General features: G+C 34.0%; 1 protein-coding gene across 1 annotated transcript in view; it reads right to left on the bottom strand.

Moving 5' to 3' along the window:
- Positions 1-1,022: 1,022 nt before the first annotated feature.
- LOC148304851 (ATP-binding cassette sub-family G member 8) overlaps positions 1,023-20,445 on the bottom strand; it is a 59,101-nt gene continuing 39,678 nt past the window's right edge. Inside the window, exons 2-15 of the mRNA XM_088267618.1 lie at positions 16,886-17,011; positions 15,546-15,677; positions 14,290-14,430; positions 13,373-13,517; positions 12,510-12,706; positions 11,963-12,110; positions 11,009-11,164; positions 10,195-10,386; positions 8,255-8,642; positions 6,650-6,848; positions 5,388-5,676; positions 3,815-3,935; positions 2,922-3,199; positions 1,023-1,622 (exon numbers count right to left, since the gene is read on the bottom strand). Coding sequence (XP_088123744.1) covers positions 1,365-1,622; positions 2,922-3,199; positions 3,815-3,935; positions 5,388-5,676; positions 6,650-6,848; positions 8,255-8,642; positions 10,195-10,386; positions 11,009-11,164; positions 11,963-12,110; positions 12,510-12,706; positions 13,373-13,517; positions 14,290-14,430; positions 15,546-15,677; positions 16,886-17,001 — 2,760 coding nt within the window. The 5' untranslated portion in view covers positions 17,002-17,011 and the 3' untranslated portion in view covers positions 1,023-1,364. The remainder of the gene's footprint in view (positions 1,623-2,921; positions 3,200-3,814; positions 3,936-5,387; positions 5,677-6,649; positions 6,849-8,254; positions 8,643-10,194; positions 10,387-11,008; positions 11,165-11,962; positions 12,111-12,509; positions 12,707-13,372; positions 13,518-14,289; positions 14,431-15,545; positions 15,678-16,885; positions 17,012-20,445) is intronic.

Genomic DNA, 20,445 nt, shown 5'->3' with positions numbered 1-20,445 from the left:
AATACAATATTTTAAAAGGGCGGAAGGAGTGCCCACCACTTTCTGAAGTTATGTTTCTTAACGGGGGTGCCAGCGCGCCTTTGTGGGCGTTTTGGAAGTCTGGCTAGGCGTTTTTAAATTTTTTGCATTTGGGGGGTGCTGCAAAAGTTCAAGGGAGCGTTGTGTTAAGTAAAAAAAACTACACTTTCATACGCAAAATTTAACTTTAACTTTGGCATAATACTCAATATTATGAAGTTCTTCATAGACGGATTTCTATTTTTCTATCGATAATTGTCTATAACCATAGTCTGTCCATATTTATTTGAAATATTTGAACAACTTGTTGGTATCTCGTATTTTTCGTTCCCGTTTTGGTGTTTTTGTTAGTGTATTAGTGTGTCTCGTCATTTTCTGGTCGTTTTTTGAACAATCTGACGTTTACGAGTCGACCCCCCCTGGTTAAGCGTCAAATGAAAGACGCAAATTCGCGAACCAGAGACAAATACAAAATTGTCTATTAAAAGTCCATAGACTATCGGTAGAAGAGTAGAAATAGTACCCACCTATAAAATACATTATAATATAATTTTTCAGTGGAAATGAAATAAAATGGGTCTTTTTTAAAAATTTATACACACTCGCGCACACAATTCCCAAACAGCTTTCATGAATTGATGTATTGTCTGCTTAGGATGGAGGCTCCCATAATTAGTTGGACGTTTATGGATGGATGAAATATGAAGGGAATATGGATGACTGGATTTTTACAGGGCTTACGACCTATCATTGGCTAGTGTAAATGATCACTTCATACTTTGGGTAGTTGTTTTCATACCATTAGATTTTTATTTACGTTTATCATCTGTAATCTTGAATAGTTGAAAGGAATACTATAACATTTTGTGAGTTTTGATATTAGCAAATTATAAAAAACAAACAATTGGATAATATCAAAGATTTTCCATAATATTTATAATATTTCAATACTACAAATCATCAGTTATAAGGTGTTACAAAACTAATATGGTAGTTAAAAAAAGTTTTTCTATGGGATTTTATATTTTATTAATTTTACAGTAATAAATGTACTTATATTTATAGTTTTGTAAGGTGCCTGTACGGCGATCATTTATAAAACTGATTCATACAACTTCTTAGATATAATGACTTGCATTCCACATTTAATTTCGTTTAGGGTCAAAAGGGTCAACTCTATTGCACAAATTACCCATAAAATAATTGTCGATAACACATGTACATAATATCGATTCATCTTTCATATCAAATATTTGCTTATCTTTAATGAACGCTTATTGCTAAGTTAGCATTACGACACCATACACTATTTTCACTGAATGAACAATAAATACTGTGTGGTTATTTCAAGGTGTGTTAGGCGTACATTTATTTCCTCTTGCGGATTGTTTGGTTAGTCTTTTTCCATATCTACAGCAGTCAAACACAAATGCCAAATATGACACAATAAAGCATACGATCCAAAATATCACAAGCGATATGATTGTACTTTCTTCTGCATATTCCCATAAATAATTTGACTTGTCGTATCCCATATTAAACAGTACTTGAGTTCCATTTGGCGCCGGGCAATGAACTTGCACTATAATATCTTGTCGTTGAACCTGTAAACAGGAAATACCAATTTTATTAGCACATTAAGTTCAATGATACAATATTCGATATTAGAAAGGAATATAAAATTGAACTAGGGATAATTGAAAAGATTAAGAAGAGTTCTTTAAGGTAGTATGGACATGTAGAGTGAACGGATAATAAGAGAATGAGTAAGAAAGTATATGTGGCGAATGGGAGAACAGAATGAGGATGGCTTTGGCACGATCAGATCAATCAGAACCTAAATTCTGGTCGTGTCGAAAGTCTGGATGGGATGTATGACTAGATGTATGGATGGGAAGAAAGCGAGAAGTGTTTGTCAGGGTAGAAGATTGTGGTGTTCCATCCTCTCTGCCTACCCCTGCAGGAACGCCGTGACGGTAGTAGTAGTTAAATTCACTAAAAATGTGGTTTGAAGTTATACTTGGAAGAAGATGGTAGAATCTGTATTAAAAATGTGTTGATAAAAATAGCTACATATATTGTTATATACCAAAAGTTTCGATCGTGGAGTATCAACCATGATTGCAATTCTCAATCAAAAATGCTCAAAAATGATTGCAATTCTTACCCACTTCCCCCAGTAAAATCGAACCGTTAATTCATATCCAAATGTATTTTTGCTTGAAATTGGATATAAAAATACTTTACGCAGAAACTTGGGAATGTATATGCTTTTCAAAAAACTTGGCCTCTTCAAGTATTCCAAATACTTGAAAATGGTCAATAATTGGCGGGTATGTATGAGGAGATGCATAAATCGGGAAGAGGCGAGCATTGTTTAAAAATACAGAGTGATGTTTTATTCTTTCTGCCTACCACTGCAGTGAAGCGTCCTGATTTATTTATTTAGAAATTTAACAGAACATTAATATAAATACATTTACAATAATGAATAACAAATAAAACAGGTAACTGTAACATTCCAATTACAAAATTTCTCAAATGTTAAATAAGTTAAAAGTAAACAGCAAGAATAAAATATAGCAAAAGTTAAGAAAATTAATAGGAAGACTTAATTTAGACCTAAAGTAAAAATAATAAAAAAAAGCAAACACATAAAACAGAAAACATACACAACAGATACGTAGCTATTCATATATTGATACGTAGTATCAATATATTGATACGTAGCATCAATACATAAATATATCCTATGTGAACAAACCCAGCGCTGTAAACAAAAATTTGGACACACTTAAAGTATTGTCGTATTTCTCATCTTATCAGGGATAGAATGTGATGGTAAGATAGATATTTATTTTATTTTTAGTTGAATCGGATAAATGATATAAGTGAATATTTACCTGCTTATTTCTACACCTAGTTATTTGGTGAGATTGAATGGCTTGGGGACTGAATTCTCTCCCTAGTAATAACGACATGACCCATCTTGCTGGCGAGATGTACTCCAACCAGCGTGTGTACGGCGTCATATCCAAATGGTGGATCGTGTATCCACTCGCAATAAATATAATAGTTAATAAAATTGCAGTTATGTAGGAAGACCACTTGTAGGGGGGGATCAAGTATGCCATAGCTTTGACTAGCATCTTGACGCAGCAGAGGTAGAGCACCATGTAACCTAAAAATAATATTATTTTAGTCATTCTAATATTAACACGTTGACTGCCACGGCAATTTTCAGAATTCCGGTCTAAAAAGCCGATTCTTTAAAAATATTCTTTTACTTCCTGATATTGAATAATTTTATATAATTATATTTTCTTTTCACTTATTAATATATTTTGTATTCATGTAAGCCAGCATTGATTTTTTGTTCTCTTTCCATGCGTCATCTATCCATATTAGCACTGATATACTAGGAATTTACACTGATATGCAAGTAAACACAGTTCGAGATATCTCGTAGTCAGCGTCCTAGCAATGAACGCAATCCACGAGTTATCTCATAGTTGGCAGTTAACGTGTTGATACCTACTATGAATATAAAGCGCCAGGTGGCTAATCCTAACGTAAATTGTGCAGTGGGTAGTTTGAATGAGGGAATCGATCGAATCACTGAGCGTTTTGAGAAAAATGAGAGAAAAAAAAGGAAATTTTGATTCATGAAAATGCTCTTTATTTTATATTTTATTTAGGTACTGAATGAATAAATGAAACACATTTAAAGCGTTTTTCCATTGCTTTATTTGCAAACGAATATGCAAGAAAAATATATAGAATTAAGACTACTTACCAAGATATATGTAGAATCCATTATAGTTATCATAGCCTTGCATGTAGAGGCCGGTCATGGAATAACTTGGAATTAAATAAGCCAACCATATACACAAAGTTGGCGGAATGTCGGTTATTGTCTGAAAGAAAATAAACATAGTATTTGAAGAGAGTGAAGACATGATTCTACAAAATGTACGTAAGACTTGTGAATAGAAGTGAAACTTCATAGGTTTTACAAACAGTTTATTTCACATTCAACGCTATCAATGCATTCAGTATATTTGGGGTCGTTGGGAGGTTATCCACCATATTCCGTTAACGCCCATTTACCTGGCATTTATTTCTAATGATATTTTTAGCGCTTTTTGTACTATTTGCTTTTCTTTGTTTGCTGTTCTCTAAAGGCTCACACACTATCTGCACTTCCCTTTGAGCTCTTGGGCACTACAGAAATTTTACCGTCCGGCAGTCCGGTTAGCATGATAAAACGTATGATTGCCTTGTGCTTTTGTCTTTTTTTCTTCGGATCGGTGCGTGATGACGGTGTGTTTAAATTCGATCACGCAAAACTGTCGTAGTCGCTTTTATTTAAAAAAAAAAAACGGACTGCTGGGCGGTAAAATTCCTATAGTGCCTCTTCCCTATTTCACTTTTACACAATAGAAATTCTTAACTAACAAATATCAAAACATTTTCACCTAACGTTCAGTATAATACGCTAGCGTTTACTTGTCCCTTATGCTACGTATTAACACATGTCTGTCTACGACATATGCAACGGAGAGAGAAGTAACGTTTCTTCCACTCTTTCCTTTCAACTGCCAATTGAACTATAAGAAGGCTTTTTTACAGCTAAACCTAACCTAAATTGCAAAATGAAAAAATGTCAACCACCCTTTGTTTCTTCCAAGATGTTTAGATATATTTTTGCCGTGGACTCATTGGAGGACCATTTCGATCGGACATTAAAAGACCTAGGTTGAAATCCTGGAGCAAATAAGTCACTTTTTTCCATGATATATAAATTCATATTGTCATATTGAGTTTTTTCTCTTTGTTTATCAAGAGTAGGTTCGATTCCCGCCAATTGCAAAATAAATTCAAGAAATATATATTTTCAATTGGTCTGGGTGTTTGTGATGCATTTTTCACATTTACCTTCCCTATCCTTACTATCCTGCCTTCATAAAATGCACACCAAGTCCTACCAAAATTCATTTTTAAATCGAGCCTGCGATATGTGCAATGAAATGCTTAATGAAATAGACATCAATAATGTTTCTTTTAATATGTTTAAAAGAAAAATTGTTGATGTCTATTTGACCAATTGATAAAGAAATGTTCTATATAGTTATACTTTTATGACAGTTTATTTAAATTGTTTTATTTTTAGATTTCTCAGGTGGAAACCTATAACTAGAATTGTTATTTTTTTTGTATTTCATCATATTATGTTATTTTTGACGACATATTCTGTTGGTTTTCCAATAAATAAAAAAATAATAATAAAAAAATAACAATAAAAGCCTCTTAAAGTAGAGGTTTTGCGAGTTATTCTTTTAATGATTAATTTTTTTTGATTAACTTACATCAGTCAGAATGAACACCGTTCTATCGTAGAGTCCTATGTCAATATCTCTCTCTATGAACTTGCGTTGGGAATGTATGGGCTTGACGCAGAGGAGGAGCAGCAGAGGCCACACCGAGACACACATAGTGGAGTAGTGGTAGCCGAGCCGGTCGTTTTGGGAAAGTTGAGAATCACTCGCCGGAAGGTCCCAGAAAATGGCACCGATTATAAGAGATACTATGGCAGCTAAGATGAGGCGAGTGATCCAGCTTATTATTGTATTTGGCTGAGTATATACAAGTGTTTTTCTGTAACAAATCAAAATAAATTGTTTAAACATAATTATTATTAGGTATATAATAAACAAAATCTTTTAATTAATAGGGGGAATTGCACAATAGATATTCATAGTTGTTGAAATACATCAAAAAGTCAACATTTGAAAAATATTTTATCAGAATTACAAGAAGAATATTTTTTTTAAATGAAGATATATATTTTATTATTATTTTTAATTTTTGTTTCTTTTTGTTTTGACTGGTTATTATTTAATTTTTTTATTGTTATTTGTAAACAAATAATACAAATAACTTCAAGCAATCATCACCCAGTATCAAAATTTATAAATACCCAATTAACCTGATCCTGCTAATCAAATTTTGCTTTGCCATTATTAAGACAGTATCAATATGCATTATAAAAAATATACCATGTTTTAATACAAATTAATTGCAATCCGAGTATACCATTCCCAGAAATTCATTACATTTCATTTCTGTACCGACATTTTTTGGTGGAACTGCATTTTATATGATAAAACCACAACTATTTAAACTTATTATATGTACTTTCCACTTTTACCACCAAATCATACATCTACCTGCAATAGTTACATAGCAGACACATTTGTGTAATGTCACAGGCTAGTGTATCAGCCAAGGCCATCGAAGCATTTTAGTGTACTGTAATACTAAAACCTATGTCCGACTCTGTGGTGTAATAATTAGCGTGCTTAGCTACCGTGCTGCAGGTCCCGTGTTCGATTCCCAGAGGGGGGACATTGAAAATAAACATTACTGATTTTACACTCTAATATTTATTTAATATCATCCTGGACTGGTCACCGAAGAACAGGAATGATTACCTTACCTTTGTGTAAGTAACGATCAAGATATGTGTCAATACATTTCAGTGCTTTATGCACCATTGCGTTCTGATACTAAAATAGCGCTATCTGGGGTCTTCCTGTATAATACACATTGAAGGGTTGACGGGACTTACTTAAAAAGCACCCAAGCCTGTGTAAAGGGGTTGGCCCGACACACAGAGTTGGGCAGAGGGATGGGCGGCACGAGGTGCCCTTCCGCCTCCCCGCGGACCCGCGCCTGGGCACTCCGGAACACCTCCGCCAGTTGCTCTATCCGCCCTGAGGACTCCAGCATGGCAGCCGCTGACAGATCGTCCAAGGTCACCAGGTCCACTAAAATAAAACATAAATAAGACATAAAAATTATGATGACAAGGTCCGTCGAGTGCAGGTTTGGATAAAAAAATTATTTAACCATTTGGGCACATAGGACGTGGAGAGCCTAAACATACTGTAAACCAGGCAATCACCATGGATATTCCTCAAAAGAAATCTACAGGAAGACCAAAAATTCATAGATGCTACAGAAAGATAACGTGATTCGAAGGCATGCTATATATGATAGAAGGACCTACAACCTGAGGACAAGGAAAGCTGACCCTAACAGTCTACAACGATAATAACATGGGATGAAGCAAGGAAGAGGATGCTGAGATTTTTTCAGATAAGTATGCTAGTACTGCTGAAGACGTTTTTTTGCAAAAATGGTCCACTTCAAATTTAGTGGACATTGTAAGAGTGAAAATAATAGGTTTTTATAAAAAAAATATATTTGTATTTTTCACCAAAAATTAGTTTAATTTATCTCTTTGTGAACATTATTGACGAGTTAGAACTTAAGAAATTCGCTGCTGCGACACAACCTCTCAGCTCGACCGCCAAAATACACTGGCGTCATCGTCAATATATCGACATTACGTTCTTTTGGCAAAGTATGCCAAAGTCAATGTAACGATTCTCAATACTAAAGGTTAAAACTGCTTATCATAATGTGACAATCAATTTGCACATGGTATAACTCCATTTGCCTGCCTTCATAATATTGTATAGGGTAGGAAATAATATTGATTTCAAAACACCTTGGACTGGTACTTGAAATGCAGGACTGAACATCCTGATTTTATGTAAGTAATGATTAAGATAACACTGCTTTGAAAGGAAAAATAAACAGGAAAGGTAACCATATCCCGGAAGGAAAAGCAGGCCTCCAGGGCAAATGCGCGCTTCTCGTTCATCCATGGCATGATTGACACTAAACTAATCTAAAAAAAATTAGTATCCTGCGCTTTCAAACGCGCTATAGGAACGCATTCTAGGAGTAACTGTCGTTTTGTGGTGAGAGTTTAAAAAAAAAGTAGTCACTGCGCCCTACCCTTTATATATTAACCCTTAGTGCTGAGCATATTCTCACATATTTTGCATAAATTGCTAATTGCTTTTCATCATCAATACTTGACAAATTTGACATTATGTAGGTAGAAATAAAAGACTTTTACTTAAAAAATACAAAAATCAATGTTAAATTCACAGCAAAATAGTTTTAAATAGTTATTTATAAATGCTATTAACTTATTAAAAACGTTATACATGCGCGCGCTAAGACACGTCCGCACAGGTCGACACCTAAATCAAATTGTGCAATAGTCGATATTCCAACGCTCCGCACTATATGCGCATTAATAGAGAGTCAATCTATCGACGATTCGCCCTCTAAGGGTTAAGATAATGATTTTACTTACGGTAATAATCCGATGGGTTTTTGAATGCTGGACACGGATAATCAATGGAAGCAAAATATGGAATCAAATCTCTTCTGTATCCGCTAAACATGGTGCGGCCGGCAGATAGAAGGACTACCTTGGACAGCATGGCAAAAATTTCGTACGTCGGCGGGTGAAGTGTCATTATCACGATTCTCCCCGTGCTTGCCCAGTTTCTCAAGTATTCTATCAAAAAGAATGTATCGAATATGTCCATTTCTTTGGTGGGCTGGTCGAGAACTAAGATGACGGTGTCTAGAAGCATGTGGCAAGCGACGTTCAGCCTCCTCATCTCGGATCGAGTTAGTCTTCCGACATTGGTCAACCTGACCTGCTCTAATCCTAGTTCCTCAATGAGAATATTTATCTGCAAAGAAAACATAATTATAAATTATATATATATATATTATTTACTTAGTATACTGGAAATTTTTACATAAAAAATTGCCAGCATAATAAATTTCATCTCAACATAGATGAAGCATTATGAGATATTTGATATATGTACAAACATTTTTAGTAGTGTGGTTGTCAATCATGTGGTGAATGTTACACGTGTATAAAGTGATGACTTAACCTATGACATTTCATAAGCCCTGTAAATACCCAGACTTCCATATCATTCTTCATCTGTGTCGGGCTGTGGTCCCGAAGTTTGTGTTGCGGACTCTTAAGGTGGAGACTGACCGGAGCATTTTGTCGTAACATAACGTCCTAACATCGCTCGCGGCGAGTATCACCAAGCATCCGAAACTATGGATGGAGCGCTCGACTCGGTGTACTGACTGTCTGAATGCTCGCATCGTAACGGGTTACGTTACGACAAAACGCTCTGCCTTTAAGTCAGAGTTTCTCGGTTCGAACCCACTCTACCACAATTTGATACCTATTTCTAATAATGAGCTGCTTAGGCTCACAGAAATAGTATGAAATTGAAATATTAGTGTAAATAATAAAAACACAAATATTTTTCTTTTCTTGAAAAAAAAATATTTGAATATCAAAATAAATTTAGGTAATTATTTATTTCATCATACACTTATTTACAAATTTGAATTTACTATGTTGTAATCACTGGCTTCTCTCATCCCGAGGGCATATTTTACAATACTTGTTTGGTAAATTATTTGATCATTAATTGTCTGTCATGAGTTATGCAATCATGGATGACATGAGCGATGACAGAATCTATTTCGTTTGTACCCACCTCTATGATCCAATTATAATAGTTTTGTCAGATTATGTTAAATATGGAACTTAATATTTTTAATTTTCTACCGATTGGCGCTGTAGGCGTGTAGTTACACTGCCAAGTTGGCAACACCGAAAATCACCAATTTGGTCATTTTCGGTGTTGCCAACTTGGCAGTGTAACTACCTACCAAACCAAGACCAGTAGAACACCATAACAAATATAATGTCTTTGTCCATTCAGAACTGAAGCGAGCTTCACACTTATTCTTGAGAGACGACAGAGTATACAAACCCCCTTTGCCGAACTACAAAGGACCATACAAAGTCATCTCGAAAACGGAAAAGACAGTTATACAGGACATAGAAGGTGAGAAAAAAACTGTTTCCCTGGACAGGTGCAAACCAGCTTTCCAAGCAGCGGAAGAACAGGCCAGTCCAGCGGAGACAGAGAGAGAGCGACCTACATACGTCACACGGAGCGGCAGAAAGGTCATCCAGCATCAGTTTTAGGAACAATAGTTTTTCAAAACTTAGAGGAGGGCTATGTAGGCGTGTAGTTACACTGCCAAGTTGGCAACACCAAAAATGACCAAAGCGCCATTGCCAAAAAAACTTAATTTTTCAACATAATGTGGTTTGCAACTACTCAGTCAATTTAAGTATAATATTTTCATGCAATAATATTTATATTTTATAAAAATGTTTAAAAAAAAATATAGACTTACACGGTCTTTAGCGTCCACCTTAATCTGCGACATTTTGGTATTAGGCCATTTCAGTTGCGCGTGAAACCTCAATGTTTGAACTACTGTCATATCTGGACACATGTTTATATTATTTCTGACATAAGCGGTGGTATTTTTTAATGTCGCCTTCGATACCGGTTGCCCATTGAGAATGATGTCCCCTGACAATTTCTGAAATTTTATTTACATTTTTTTAAACTCTAGAACAGTGGTTCTGAAGAGAGCACTTTGATCCTAAGGAAAATTTGTCGTACACCAAAATAAAGGTTCAAAAAACATACAAAGATAATGTTTATTAAACTAAAACTGATCAACATTTTATTACAGACTAGTTAAAAATTACATTAATTTAAAAAAATACATAAATACTTAATTGAAACTTTTTGTGGCGAAAATTATTTAATGTGACAGCTGAGCTTGTCGGCTTTTACAAATTTCAGCGATATTATGTCTAATATTTAATATAGCTACTCTCATTTCTCCATCCAAATTGCTAACCCAAAGTTCACAAATCAGGGTCATAAATCCTTTCAATGGACCTACCATTGATGGAGCAAGATCTGTACAAATTCCTAATATACATAACTCCCATTATATTTTCAATTGTTCTAAGTATGATGATATAGAATCAAAGATATCTTGACCTCTGTTGTCATAACATTGAATTATGGTTTTCATAATTTCGCAAAGCACTTACAACAAGTTAGGAACCACTGCTCTAGAGTAATAGAAATATATACTTGTAAATTCAGAAATGTTCATATTTTCAAAGTCAGTTTTGAATGTTGGTTACCTTATCGATGCCAGCAAGAACATTCAATAATCCGGTGGCTTCTCCTTCCGCCGTGGCCATGATGGCTAGAATTTCCCCAGCTTTAACTTCACAACTTACACCTGATACTAACAGCATGGAAGGGTTTTCTGTAGATGCAATCTCTAAATTCTTTATCTGTAAAAAATAGATTAAAGAAAATATATTAGTAGAATGGAAAATACACCACTGAAATTGAAGGTATTTTGGTTTTGTTTATATTTGGCTTTTTAGCAATAAGCCCGCCAATGTACTTTTTTATTTTCTGTACATGAAGTTTAAATAAATAAATAAATAAAGGTATAGAAGGGACTAAATTTATCTAAAATTTAGAACAGAAAAATTCTCAAAGGAAAATTAAATTATTGGAACACTTCATAATGGTTGTTAATATGGCGGCCATTTTACTACATATAGCTTCCAAAGGAAAGTATTTCAAGTAAAGTTTAGTGGAAAGTATAGGCAGTACAGTGATGCCTCACATAACATACTTAATTCATTCTAGGAGCAAGTTCGTTATGTGAAGTCCGTTTTCTCATAACAATACATGTTAAAAAAATAATCAGCTCAGCTGAATTTGGATAGTGAGTGTTGGTAAACTCCTGGACCTCTCCCCATTTGACCAGGATGTTCGTGATGGCAGAAGCTGATATTAGTTCATTTCATTGCTTCTCCTCATAGTCAGATGAAGCCTCCCTTTGAGCTTCATCGTGTTGCTGGATTAGAGGGGCTTGAAGCTTGTCAGTTATTAGCTTTTTACTACAGTACAGTCTGTTGTGTGAAGCGAGGTTCGTTGTGTGAGTTACGTAATGGACAAACAGAAAGTTTGTTGTATGCAATGTTCGTTATGCGAGGTATCACTGTTTATGTTTTACCAGTAAATAAATTAATGGTTTGTGAATCAATTTAGTTTATTACTTAGTCAAGTATTTATACCTGTAAGTTGGGGTAAATATAAGCCGTGTGAGGAACATGTCCATCTCCGTAGTCTCCTCTCATTACGGAGGATGCACGTTGATGACCCTTCCTGGATTGCATCAATGAAAGATGGCTGTCAGCTTTAGACATGGGACGTCCAATTTGACTGTGAAAAAAAAAAAAAAATATATTGTTAGTTAAGAAATTTCAATTCGAATTAATATTATGACTTGAGATATCTAGCTCACCCAGAAATCTGTTTTAACACATTGTTTGCGGAAAACGCTTATAAGAGTCTTTTACATACTGTCAGTTGCGAGCGGGAGACACTTATAAGCGATCTATTTGCTTACTTTTGGTAGAGCGCGAGAAACGCCATAAAATTTTATACAAATTGGAATTGGGTTTGTGGTTACTTGTGATAGTACACTGAGGGTCGGGTGGCAGACTGTCTGAGTATAATTAGGGTCGGGTTGGTGTAAAAACCACCCGATAATAATGTGTCAAACCAGTATGAGACTGTGGGGATTGTGTTCACGATTAGAGTAATGAAAGAGATCATCACCTGTGTTCTCCGTCATTTCCAAAATCGGCTACACTGTTCCTTCTGTTGTAAGATTGGCGACCTCCGTAATTTCTAGATTCCATGGCGAGGAGATTGGCTTCACTGACAGACTTGTTTCGGGATGAAGTCCACTGGGGAGTGGACTGACCCGCTCTGATGCCGGCTTGGTGCATCGCGACCAGAGGAATACTGGACCCCTAAAATTAAAGCATTCATTATTAAACCATATCCGCTACCTAAGTGGAGCATACAGTCCACAAACTGTCCCCAGGCTTTTCTGTCAGCTGCCAGCTTCTTTGCATCCTCCTATGTCAGATCGCGTCCCGTAGTTCTGACGAGAACTGTCGACGAATAGTCAGCAGTGTTCGTCCTGGGTCGCGCGAACCTGATGCCTTGTAAAAGAGGCAAGCCTGATGGTGGCTCTTGGGAGGCGACAGTAATAGTAATGATTAAAATGATTGTGTTCTATTTATTTTCCAACACATACCTCTTTTGGTCAAAAGGACTTTGATTATTATGCAATAAAGTTGTATAAACGGTTTCCACTATCCATAAAGTCATTAAATAACAAAACTAAGTGTAAAAGAATTATTAATAAATGGATAATGGAGGTGGACAGATCTGAAATAGATAGCAACATTTGGCCGTGTCTTATTTGATTGTGTGTCATAAACAATTTGGTTTTCATATAATTTTGTAAATAAGTATTGTAAAATGTGCCCTCGGTACATTATACTTACTCGGTACTTATACATTGTACTTACTTGTATGATGAAAAATAAATTGATAACTTTTTAGTGTTAACCATAGATTATGCAGTAGAAAATATTCATTTGTCAAAAATTAATATGATATTTTTTTACCGGATATGAGGGTTGAATATTCTGCAACCGAAAATCGGGATCAGATCTGTATTTTCTGTTGTATTTGTACTGTTGTGATGTCTCATTATCAGAGCTATCGTATCCTGAAGAATTCTCTCTAATCCCACGGCTGGTTCTTGACACCCTTCAAAAAGAAAAAAAGAAAAAAAGAAAATATAAATCATTCATTGATTCGGCAGTCACTTTGTGGTAAAACCTATCCATTTTTTATTTAAGTTTTGTTTGGTAAATACCCCCCTTTTCCCACTAATAATTTTTTTTTAAATAAATAAATAAAAATAAGAAACAGCTCTTTGATCTTCAACGTTCCAAGGACCCAACTCTAAAATTTAGAATTAGCTTCACATACGGTGTTTGAAAATGATGCGGAATGCATCGAAATACATGTCACAGTAGATTTTAAAAAATAGTGGTAAGTAAGTAAAATTAAAATTAAAACTGAAATATAAATAATGAAACTCTCATTTAACAAAATTTTGAGTGTGTCCAAATAGTTGTTAACAAATCTGGATTATCTCCGATTATAGGAGTCATTTTTTATTTTTTTTAAATGTTATATGTGTGTAAAGTGATTATTTAAACCAGCCTACGATGGTCAAAAGCCTTGTAAATGCCCATACTCCTATATTCTTCTATGTTGAGACGTCAAAACATAATGTAGAAGAAAAACACTATTTTTTTTTAAAACTGTGTTTATATTTAGACCTGAAGATGGAAGCATAGCTTCCGAAACTAGTCGTTAAAATAAAATGAACTCAAGTGGTAAAAAACTAGTGTTGTTCTTTTACAATTTCATCATGTCTTACCACAAAGTGAATGCCGAAACAATAAAGAAAACTCCCATTTGTTAAATTATGATAAACTTAAAGAAATAATACTTGTGTTTTGTGGTGTACCTTGGAACTGGCTTCATTTCACTTCCAATGGATATCTTGGCCCTTGGAGTACCTGACCTTTGGGATCCATTGTGGTTCGGAGGAAACACCCGCGGTAAGCCAAATTTCAAGTAGGTGTACATGTTCGATCCCAGTGCTGATCTATTAAATATAAAATATATAATAATTAATTAACACAAATGTTATTACATAAGAATTGAAAATATTATATTTCAACATAGCCTACCTATGGGTACCTACCCGGCTGAGGATATGAACACTATTTATTGAAGAAATTCAAAATAAGAATTATTTAAATTTTATTTACGCCACAGACAATAATTATATCCGTCAAGTTGGTCAACTTAATGATTATTCAACCTATTCATTTTAATATTAGCACAAAGTACCTACTTTCACGATAATTTTATTTTTTTCCGATAGAAAGCACTGTAGGTACGGAGTTTCATGTTTAACTGAATATTTATATGCTTATTTTGGATAATAAAAAATTATGATACTAAAAAAATAATTGTTTTTTATATGCAAGGGTACAAAAAGAGTTATCGCCAATACAGATTAAAGTTTTTATTTTAATTTTAATTGGTACTTACAAATGGTACAAAAATTCAAAAAATTATAATTATTAGGGGATTTTTTTAAAATTTCGAAAATAAGCGATTTCAGTTTTTATTTTAATTTTAAGAAATTTGCAGAATCGACTATATTTATTTTGTGCATATACTGGCAAAAAACCTTCGAAAATATGCAATTAGGATTTAATGATGCATATTATTAAGTTTTCAACATTCCATAAACTGGCAAAATACACTAAGTAGTTTGAAATGTCATATTTATGTGGTTTTAAAAGAAAATTCAACTTTGAGTTTAATAGCGGGTATTTTATTCAGGCTTTAAATAACAGGGATTTTTCAAACAGGGATTTTAGAGTTAAAGTTTTTTGCCAGTATACCCACAATATGTAAGTTCTTCTTCTAAACCTTATCTGTACCCAATGGTGCATAGAGCACTGCATCATACAAATGCAGTGTTATTTTGATCATTAACACATGAAGGAAAGGTGATCAGCCCTCCCTGATAGTCCGTATCAGTCCAGGGTAAAATTGAATAAAAATAATAGTGAAAATATCACTTATATTTATTTGACCCCCCCCCTGGGAATCGAACCCGGGACCTCCAGTACAATAGCCGAGCGTGCTGACCATTACACTACTGAAGCGGATAAAGTATGTAAGTTACACAAACAAAAAACTTACTTAGGGCCATATCGAGGGTGTGACAATATGGACTGCACCGTCGTATCCCTCAACTGGAAATTTCCATATGGAAGTGGGCTCTTGTCAGTACTACCCAAAGCACTGTCGGTGAAGTCAGAATTCAGATTTTGCCTAAAAAAAGTACACAGTCAATATAAAATGCATTTGTTTTATGTTTATTTTTGTTTTTAATAATAAAATGACAAAAGGATCTAAAATAACAATTTGGTGGGAACAGGGGACCAGTGCAAGAAATGTACTTTTCAAAATTGTGAGGGAGTTTTATGGCACTTTATTGGGTTGTATGTGGAGTAGCTTGACGGCAGAAGGTATTCATAGACATTTCTAGATGAAAGCTTGTGTGACGTAAGGTGCGATGTGGGGATCATGCTGGAAGGGTGAAGCGGGTGGATTGTTTGAGAAAAGGGTGGGTATAGTGACCTATAAATGGACCTGGTTTAAGGGAAGAAGGAAAGAGAACGTTGAGTGTAGAGAAGGGTGCGTGTAGTGACATGTAGATGAACTGGGCTCAAAAGGAGAGGGTAAGTGAGCACATAGTGTGTAGAGAAGGGTACGTGTAGTGACCTGTAGATGAATCAGTCACAAAGACTATTTGTTAGATGTTAATTACCCAAGTTTTTGTAGATTTAAAATTTTGCTTAGATTATTTATTGAAGAGACAGATTTAAGCTCCTTTTTCTTGTAGTACATGCTTGCTAACTTTTTAATTTTTCATATTTTTTGTGTTTTTAGTTTATAATTTTATTTAAAAAAAAACATAATAATAATTTTTGTTTTCTGAGAGTCAAGTATTTTTTGTATTGTATATTAAAACTATTATTCCAGTTCTGCTTATAATACCTATACCCTTATACCCTTTACTATGACTAAATTATATTGTATGCCCACACACAGGCCATGCCTTTGTGGGATCTTTTTTTTGTATTTATATTTGTATTTAATTAATTTTTTTGTATTTGAATTTATGTCATATAATGCAAAAGAATTTAAAAAAAAGAAAAAAAAAGTGCATGAGTAGTGTGTAGAGAAGGGTTCCGGCTCATGTTCCGGTTTTGTAGATGAACCGGTCTCATGGGAAGAAGGGAAGCGAACGCATAGTGTGTAGAGAAGGGTGCGTGTATAGATGGACCGGGCTCAAGGGAATAGAGCATGTTGGGTGTAGAGAAGGGTGCGTGCAGTGACCTGTAGATGCACCAGGGTCATGGGAAAAGGGGAAGTGACCGTATAGTGTGTAGAGGAGGGTGCATATATAGATGGACCGGGCTCAAGGGAAGATGGGAGTGAGTGCATAGTGTGGAGAGAAAGGTGCGTGTAGTGACCTGTAGATGGACCAGGCGTGCAGGTCTTCGGACTGCATGGCGCGGGGGTCGTGCAGGAAGGGGTTGGAGGGCACGGAGTAGCGCCGCTCCGCTCCCGGCTGCCCCGACACAGACATCCCGCTACCTCTGTACAACCAAAACCAAATTTTATACAAAATGTTTTTTGACAGGCATTACCCTTCTTGGAATATAAATAAAAACCTTAACCTTAACCTTTCTGGGAGTACGGATGTAAATGAACGTCGGTGAGAATTTTCATCAAATGAGTATCGACGTTAATGAACGTCGATGTCCGCCTGTCAGTTGGTGTGATGTAATTTTGTACAGCAATGACATCTGTGGATATTTGTATGTAATTTTGTCATAAAATAAAACCCAGAGATGGTGAGTTTTTCATATTTTTTTTTACATAATTTCCATCTTTATAACACATACTTTTTTTTAAATATACAAACAAATTTCACAAGTAAAAATTAACAATCTCGTACAAAGAAAACATTCTGAAAGTTTTATATAAATATATACATATATATATATATATATATATATATATATATATATATATATATATATATATATATATACATATATATATATATAAATTTATATATATATATATATATATATATATATATATATATATATATATATATAATTTATATATATATATATATATATATATATATATATATATATATATATATATATATATATATATATATATATATATATATATATATATATATATATATATATATATATATATATATATATATATATATATATATATATTTGTATATATAAAATTCCAATATCTGGAGTAGATTGGGCATGTAATTCCCGAGATAGGCGGTATTGAATATATGGACCATTCGTAGAAATTCGTGTAAATATTATGAGCAACAAGTTTGGGCGATTTAGTTGCAGGCAGCGCTGCGAGGTAGAAAGTCACTATATGTTTAAATAACTTGTTTTAATGGTACGCACATAATATCCGATTTACCTGCATCCTACATTATGAGATGGGGGCACTTCTGAATGCAGATTTACCCAACTAACCTAGAACCTAGAACTAGAATTCGCCATTTACAACCTGTTCCAAGTTGAACTTAATCTAATTTAGTTGTAAACTGTTATTATTTGTTTACCACGCTTAACCCTTACCACTACTAACTATGTCGAGTATATTTATAGATTTGGCGTTTAATTTGACGAACTCCATTTTAATTTATACATTAAACGTTAAAATAAACACAGATAATTGAGTCTATTAAGTTGTATTTTATCGCAACGTATAAAGGATTGTATTAGACTCGTGAAGTGTTTATAACAGCCGATATAATTAATATTTTCATTCATCATTTCCTTTTGGAAAATTGGCCTTCGAAAAAACTTTATTTTCGTAAATTGGCAATGAATGACGTCACAGAAACGATGGACTTATTTTAATATTAGTAACATTGCTAAATTATTAGCGGCTCTATTTGTTGATGTATATGGAAAAAAATCTGTCATACAGTAAAAAGTTCAAAAAGTGGCTTGATATTTATTTTTTAATACATTTTATTAAAGTCTTAAAAACGATCTCGTAATATTAATTATCGTATATCTTACGCAAACTTCTTGTAATAAAGTGATAAGTATCACAAAGTATAGGATTTTTTTTGAGGTACACAAATTCAAATTTCCTAGATTAAATTGATGGTGGCACCCGCCGTAGCGCTATAAAATTTTGATTTTTTTATTATTATTTATTTTAAACCAATTTTTTTCCACGGACTTTCGGTTTTAACGGACGTTCCCCTCCGCCCAATTAGTGATTTATATCGAGGTTTTACTGTAAGCGTATTTTTTTTATTAATTATATCTAAACGGAATATTTTTTCACATGCACACACACACATATATATAAATACATTTAGATAAAGAGTATTATTATATATATTTACGATCAACTCGTACAAACGGAATGTGAACAGTTTGATGTACTAGATTTTCGTTCACCTAATAGCGACTATCCTACCCTGCCAATGCTGGTTTTCTTACTTCAACTTGCTCATTGACTTACTTCCTCGTAAGCACAATCTTGATTTTGAAGTAAATCGTTTTATGGTACCTTCTTACGCCTACAAATCGAATCAATTTCCGGGAGGGAAAGCATAGAGAACATGGCTACACGCTAATTACATTCGTTCACTCTACCTCGTATCTTTACGTCATTGGTTTATTCAAGCCTTTGACGGTCGTAAGCCTTGTAAAAGTCCAGACTTCCATATTCTTCATCATCTGTGTTGAGATGTCAAAAACTAATGTAAAAAAATAACTCCTAATTGGAGATAATCCAGATTTGTGAACGAGTATTCGAACACATAAAAAAATGTTGTGAATTCTGTTTAAAACACATCTGACACATATAATAAAAAAAGGTTTTGAAAAATCGAAACACGTGCCGCAAAAGATTTTCAGAAACGGTGGTTTTTACCAAGTAAAACTTATTTAAAAAGTATTCTAAATATTATTTAAATTTAAAGCCTTTAATTTATGGTAAGTCATTTTTGCTTTTATATATTTTTTATACAAAAATGTTAGAAATATGAAATGTAAAAATTAGAGTTAGTTTAATTAAAATCGCATATGATAAATATTTTGGGTAGTTTTAAGTGTGAGAAAAGTGCTATGGTAGTGACGGGTAGTATTGTTTACATACTGTTGTAGTTATTGTCCTGACGAAGAGACGGGTAAGTCTCCAAACCGGTAGACATAAAAAATTCGGCAAGTGGTAATAAACTAATATTACTAACATTTTCGTAATAAATTTATAAAAATTAAATAAAAAACTTTGTTTTTATTCTATGGACTCCTTTATAACATCACATTTTAACGGGATTTGTGAATACCCGCCTATACCAATTGTGGCTTCAAAAGCTTTGATCCCAACTTACCCATGTATAATATGTGTTAGATGTTTTCAACATATTCATTGAACTAAAAAAAATACGACATACATAAATTCTACTAATTCAAGTGCAACGCTAGAGTTCCCAAACCATTACGTTACATTATTATAATTTCCTAAGTAAATGCGAGCACTGCCATTTGCCATTGTTATTATTTAAACTGCTACATACAGTAAAACCTCGATATAACGGAACTCTATTTAACGTCGGATATAACGGACAAAAATCCGGACCAATGTGAAATAATTAAAAACGTCATGTTAATATTATGCATCTTAAATTCAAGTGTCACCGCATTTAAACAATTTTTAGCGGCCATGATAATCACGTCATACGTCTAGAACTAGAATTTGAGACATAATACCCTCCTGCTAGTAGACTGCACCTAGCCGGAGCAATAACAACACTGCCAAAAAATAAGTTATTAAACGATCTATGTCATAAAATTTATTGACTATTTTTCAGATAACGAAGTTCATATTATACGCGTTTCCATAATTTTAGAGAGATGATTATAAAAAAACAGTAAACTTTAAAAGTGCAAATAAAACTTGATTCCTTTTTCAAAGCAGGATTACCAAAAGCAAACGCGTCGATATCAAA

Source organism: Brachycentrus maculatus, unplaced genomic scaffold (genome assembly GCF_059751285.1).
Source record: "Brachycentrus maculatus isolate JH-2025_06_01 unplaced genomic scaffold, ASM5975128v1 h1tg000301l, whole genome shotgun sequence".
NCBI classification, from domain to species: Eukaryota; Metazoa; Arthropoda; class Insecta; order Trichoptera; family Brachycentridae; genus Brachycentrus; species Brachycentrus maculatus.
The sequence above is the reverse complement of the archived record's forward strand: the minus strand, read 5'-3'. Positions and strand labels throughout refer to the sequence as shown.